At 42.6% G+C, this 5,581-nt stretch overlaps 1 protein-coding gene across 4 annotated transcripts in view; it reads right to left on the bottom strand.

Annotated features, from left to right (window-relative positions):
• Window positions 1-1,447: 1,447 nt before the first annotated feature.
• Window positions 1,448-5,581, bottom strand: part of CCDC81 (coiled-coil domain containing 81) — a 112,757-nt gene continuing 108,623 nt past the window's right edge. For all 4 annotated transcript variants that reach the window (XM_019643500.1, XM_019643502.1, XM_019643501.1 and 1 more), the window contains 2 exons: window positions 4,186-4,311; window positions 1,448-1,960 (listed from right to left, as the gene is read on the bottom strand). In XM_019643500.1, coding sequence (XP_019499045.1) covers window positions 1,819-1,960; window positions 4,186-4,311 — 268 coding nt within the window. In that variant the 3' untranslated portion in view covers window positions 1,448-1,818. The remainder of the gene's footprint in view (window positions 1,961-4,185; window positions 4,312-5,581) is intronic.

The raw sequence follows: 5,581 nt of genomic DNA on the forward strand, positions 1-5,581 counted from the left end.
CATTCAGGAAAGAAATAATACCAATTCTACATAATCTCTTCCAGAAAATAGAAGAGGGAACAGAACATTTCCCAACTCATGTTTTGAGGTCATCATTACCGGTATCAAGATGCGATGAAAACTCTACAAAAAATAAAAGAACATTACAAAACATAACAAGAATATTACAAGAAAACCATAAGCCTTTAACACTTGAAGTGTCGAATGTCCTTCCCTCTCACCTCATATCCCTCCACAATCCTGAAAAACCAAACCCAACTAAACCAAAAAAGGTTTAAAACAAGTCAGCTTGGTGCTTGGCACACACAGTCAGTGCCGCTACCGATGACAATAAATTGTAAGTGCAGTTCCTACAGCAAAAAAAAAATGTCTATAAAGTTAACTGTTACCTAAACATATCAAAATTGCCGAAACTATTTTTTCTTTAACAAAGCCATCTATATTTTTTTAAAAAATTAATACAACACTAGTATAGTAATTTATTACATATTAAAGACAGAGAAATACTCCAAGGGTGAAGCAGGTGTGGACTTCAGGAAAGTCTGGCGATCCTGGGGAAAGGCTATTGTTGTAAATATTGGTTGGTGATGACTGGACCTGCACAGAGTGATCTTCTGAGGAAATGGACGGAAGTGGCAATGTTGGAAGATTTAGGGGAGAGGTTCCAGACAAGTCCAGTCACCAGCAAGCATACTTATTTACATGGAAAAAGGTAACTCTAGCAACAAAATGCATCCACTATCAATTTGAGTAAATACTTTCCCCTTAACTGTTCAGGGCTCAAACATTCCTATTTTGTACTTATAGTAGGGAAAAACAATATTTTGGATTTCTCCACACATATATTTTTCCCCATTTTCTAAGAAAGCTACGGCAGGCAGAAAGCAAACAGTCATGGGACTCCCTAGCCTTTGTATTTCAGAAGTCTAGACTTCATTGTACTTTGTTCATTGTTGTGCTGGAGGTGGTAGGACAAGGCAGGGAGAAGAAAGATAAAGGGTGAAGATAAAACTTTTTTGGAAAAAAGGTTTTGGTTGAGAACACCTATACCTTAGCTGAAAATCAGTCCTTTAACAGGGAGATACTCCTCTTCCACAGCATGAACAGCTTAAGAATGGATGCGGTGTAGCAATGAGAGAAGGTGGCGGCACCTGGCAGACCAGCCAGACTCCCCTCACACTCATCCCAGCAACAAGCCTACTACCATCCTGGTGTAGAAATGGCTGGACAATGGAATGGTAGACCGGAAGGTCACCAAGGGAATGATATCCCCTGACAACAAAGTCCCAGGTATGTTATAAACCATAAAACTCAGGAAGCATTACTCTGATCACCTGAGGGAAATAGCCTAACCTACTTCTGGGATGTTCACACACACAGCCCTCTGGAAAAATCTAGGGCTGAGAGAAAGATGGTAAAACTTAGCATTATGAATTGTTATACACAGTCAGGCATATAGACAATATTTATTATGACATTATTCATTATAGATGACGAAAAGATAGTTTCTTACACAAAATCACAAAGGGAGTGGCAGGGCTGGGTCAGCAGCAGCCGAGCAGCCAGGGTAAAGCAGGCTCCCATTCCCAGCCCTGATGGCAGCAGGGTTCTGTGGGGGTGGGAGGAAGATAGGGGGAGAAACTGTCTCTGTGAATTCATTAAGGGGCTAAAAAGCCATCTCGTGATGCTTTTTGAAGCACCATAACCGCACAATAGATGCTTTTTCCTCTAAAGTACAAGTACGTAGCTTCACCATCACTCCCAAACATTAAAAAAATAAAAACTTCCCCCAGGAAACACAGGTCCTAACTTTGAATTTCACACAAACAACGAGGAGCCACGCAGGTACTTGTTCAGGGGCCACAGGTTGCTGTCACTCCTGCGGGAGGTGCACCTCTGGCACTGCTTGCAACGCTGATACTGCTGACACTGGTCCAGGAGGAAGAGCTTGTCTGAGGCCCTGAGGAGAGGAGAGGGAAAGAAGCCATCAGCAGGCGTTCCCTGAGTCCTTGCTGGGGCCTAGCTTTCAAGCCTCCAAGCCAGCGCAGTGGACGGGATACAAAAGAAGAGCAACATCTTGTCCCTGCCCTCCAGGACTTACTACCCACCTGTCACCTCCCACCTGCAGTCTCTCCCGCTCCACGCTGCTACCTGCAGCTCACCCCAGCTCAGCTTGGCATCTCCTGCTTCCAAACCTCCACTATCTCCGCCTCCCCCAGTAAATAAAAGGCTCTGATTCCAGGGCCTTCACAATAGCCTGATCCCAGTCCTCCCCGCTAGCCACACCTACCGAAACCCTCAGAGAACACATAGGTCACACAGCCCAAGGTCACACAGCCAGTGAACGGTGACTCCAGAGCCTCTGTGTTTGCTGCTTTGCCACATGAATGCACATTTACCTGGCGGGCTCCCAGGAGACTGTTTGCGAGGGACATCAGGTCATCAAGCTGCTGGTTAACAGTTAACACCCCAGCAGCCAGTTAAGAGAAGACTTGCAGTAAAAAGCCCCAGGAGGCCAGAGGCCTCTGGGCAGTTACAGACAGGTAGGGCTTGGAGGCCAAGAGGAAGACGGCAAAAGAGGCTCGAGGCAAAGATAAAGGGATGGTAGTGACTGATTTTCCACTTGAACAATTTTTCTCTTTTACAAGACAGTGCCTACCCTATCAAAATTTCTCATACATGGGTGAAATTCTGTAAAAAAGGAGCATCATGGACAGCCTTAAAAAGAAAAACAGAAACAATCTTGGCAGTGGGCAGGGCAAGACCTATCTGGTTTGCCTTAGTAATAGTACGGAGTGTTATGTGCTAACTGCATACATCTGAGCCTTTTTTAAAATTTTGTTTTGTTTTCTTTTTAACACCAACCAATTCCTTCTTCTTCCCTACTGCCTGCTGAAGTCTCTACCCACAACTTGGCCTAGGTCTTCAGGGCAAGATCCACTCTGCCATGTCCCCGGAGCAGCTCCGTTATCCTCACTCAAGGCTCTGTCCTGTGTCTCCTCCATCCTTGATCCCCATGTTGGCCAAGCATTCTCCCGAAATCCAACTGAAATCTCCCTGGCATTAATCTCACTGCTTTCCCCCAACATTGAGAGAATGGCTTGAAATCGCCAATTCCCCTTTTCCCTTCCTCTTCCAAACAACCAAGCACCCCCACTTCCCCTTTGGAACCTATTTTCCACGGCATCCCTCATACTTTCGTAGTCACAAAATATGGGTTCTACCCATTAGAAAGACAGGCGAGAAGTGAATTAAAAGAAAATCTAAAAGGAAAAGGAGACTTACAGATCAAGAACTATTGTAACAAATTTTACCCATGATAAAAACTAGTTGGTAATCAGCAATTTAAAATATTGTTTTGGTAGATACAGGTTTGAATAACATTTGATTACATAGGATTGGTCTGTTTCCTGAAGTCGTTAACATTCTATGGAATCATACTTTATATTTGTGAAGTGTTGTACCTTTTTTAAGTGTCATACTCTTCCACCTCCTTATTCAATCTCAAAAACTCCTGTGTTAAGCTAAGTCAGGCAAGTGTTTATTTGCCCCATCTTACAAATAAGGAAAGTAAGACAAAACTACGAGCTGCCTCTCCAAAGTGAGTGTGAATGTTTGAAACCATGAGTAGATGCCTTGATTCTGGATTATAAATAGATAGCTCGTGGGGAGGGGGCAGGGATGTACTAGTACATTTCAGAAGGATGTTCTTGGTTGGTTCCATAATGGGCTTCTCACTTTTCCAGTTGCCAATCTTACCCACAACCCCTTGACTCTGCTCTTAAATGACCATTCTGTAAGCCTTGAACGTGTTCAGGGGGAAATTCACTCTCCCTATTTCCAACTAGTTATTTCCAAAGAGAACTCCCACCTTCCTCCTCCCCCCACGAAAAGCAAGCCGCCCTATGCAAAGGCAAAGATTAGGCAGAGATGGCAACTATATAACACACCACACAGCATTCTCCAATCCCATATTCATAACAGACATTTCTAATACATCACAGCAGTGTTTCCCACCGGACCCAGAATTCTTTTCTCAACAAAGTTCTCTAGGCAGCCACTACTAATTAACTGGAGCTGGCACTTGAAATCTGCCATCCCGGGATGAAAGGAAAGTAAACAAGGAGCAGAGGGATTTTTCTTTGCAAGCAAAGAACTGCTGGGGTTGCAACCCGGTGGTATTACCGCTGGAAAGCCTTCTCCTCCAGGTCCCGCTGCCTCTTCATTGCAGCACTCCTTTCCCAGTCCTCCTGTAAGCTCTGCTTCATTCTGTTCACTCGCTCCAGCTCAGCATTTCTGTCTGCCAAGCGCCTAGAGAGAAAAGAGTAGTACTCCGATTCCATTCACAATACTGGGAAGAGCATGCACCAACCTTGGGAGCCCCATTCCCTTCACGTAAATTAAACAAAAACCTTCTGGCTTTGTTCACTACTCTTTGAAATATACTAAAAGTCATGAACACTGTAAAAAACATAGAGAAAAATCCTAGCTCTCAAATAATTTATAGGCCTAGGACTTTTCATCTTCAATTCTGATTTAAGTTAGCAGGATTGAAAACTTTTTCTAATTAGCAAATTCAGCCTTTAAAGCCATTAATTTCCCTTGAGGCTAATTTAACTGATCTGAAGAATCATCTCAAATGGATTTCCAATACTTTATGTTTTTTTGCCTTTTATTCCAGCCTCTCAGCTGTCAGTAATCAGCCTACCAGGTGCTATAGGCACTTTACAAGACAAAGTAGACAGGTGTACAAAGGAGAAAAAAAAACCCAGGAGTGACTGGGCAAAAGAAAATGAAATCAAGAAAATATCTAACGCTGTGAAGAAGGTAGAAAAAAAAAAAAAAAGGAACGTTTGGTGAAAGTCATATCTTTAAAGACTGCAACATAATATCTCTCTCTCCAAGTATAATGTCCTGGTATTCCCAATGGTAAATGCTTCTATTACTGGTGTCCAAACTCGTACTCACTGCAGTTGTGAATCACCTCAAACCTGGTTCAAATTATTTATATGTGTCTATTTCTTGCCAAACTGAAACTTTTACCTTCAGTTCTCAATAAAGTCTAGGAGGCTTCACTAAATGTTATGACCATTGACTTAGCCTGCTCTGAAGGGGTTCATGTTACAGGTAGCAACCACCACTAGGTGTCAGGATGCTCCAATAAAAATCAATAATGGGCTCGGTGCTGATTCATGTTTCCTAAAACAGCCTGGCCACATTTTCCTCTAACAAGCATTGGGTTCAACAGCTACTACGTGGTCATTATAAAGATTAAATTAAATAATATACAGAAAGTGCCAATGCCTATCACACAATGGAAGCTCAGTGACTGAGTGGTACCTAGGTATATATTTTTTTCATAACTTTTTTCTTTTCATAGTTTTTTTTTTTTAGTTTCAGGTGTACAGATATATAGTGTTAAGTATACTAACATCGCTGTGCAACAAATATCCAGAACTCTTTTCGCCTTGCAAAAATGAAACTCTGTACCCATTAAACAACTCCCCATTTCTCCCTCACACTGGCCCCTGGCAGCATCATTCTACTTTGTTTCCATGAATTTTACTTCTCTAAATACCAT

Source organism: Hipposideros armiger, unplaced genomic scaffold (assembly GCF_001890085.2).
Source record: "Hipposideros armiger isolate ML-2016 unplaced genomic scaffold, ASM189008v1 scaffold_79, whole genome shotgun sequence".
NCBI lineage: Eukaryota > Metazoa > Chordata > Mammalia > Chiroptera > Hipposideridae > Hipposideros > Hipposideros armiger.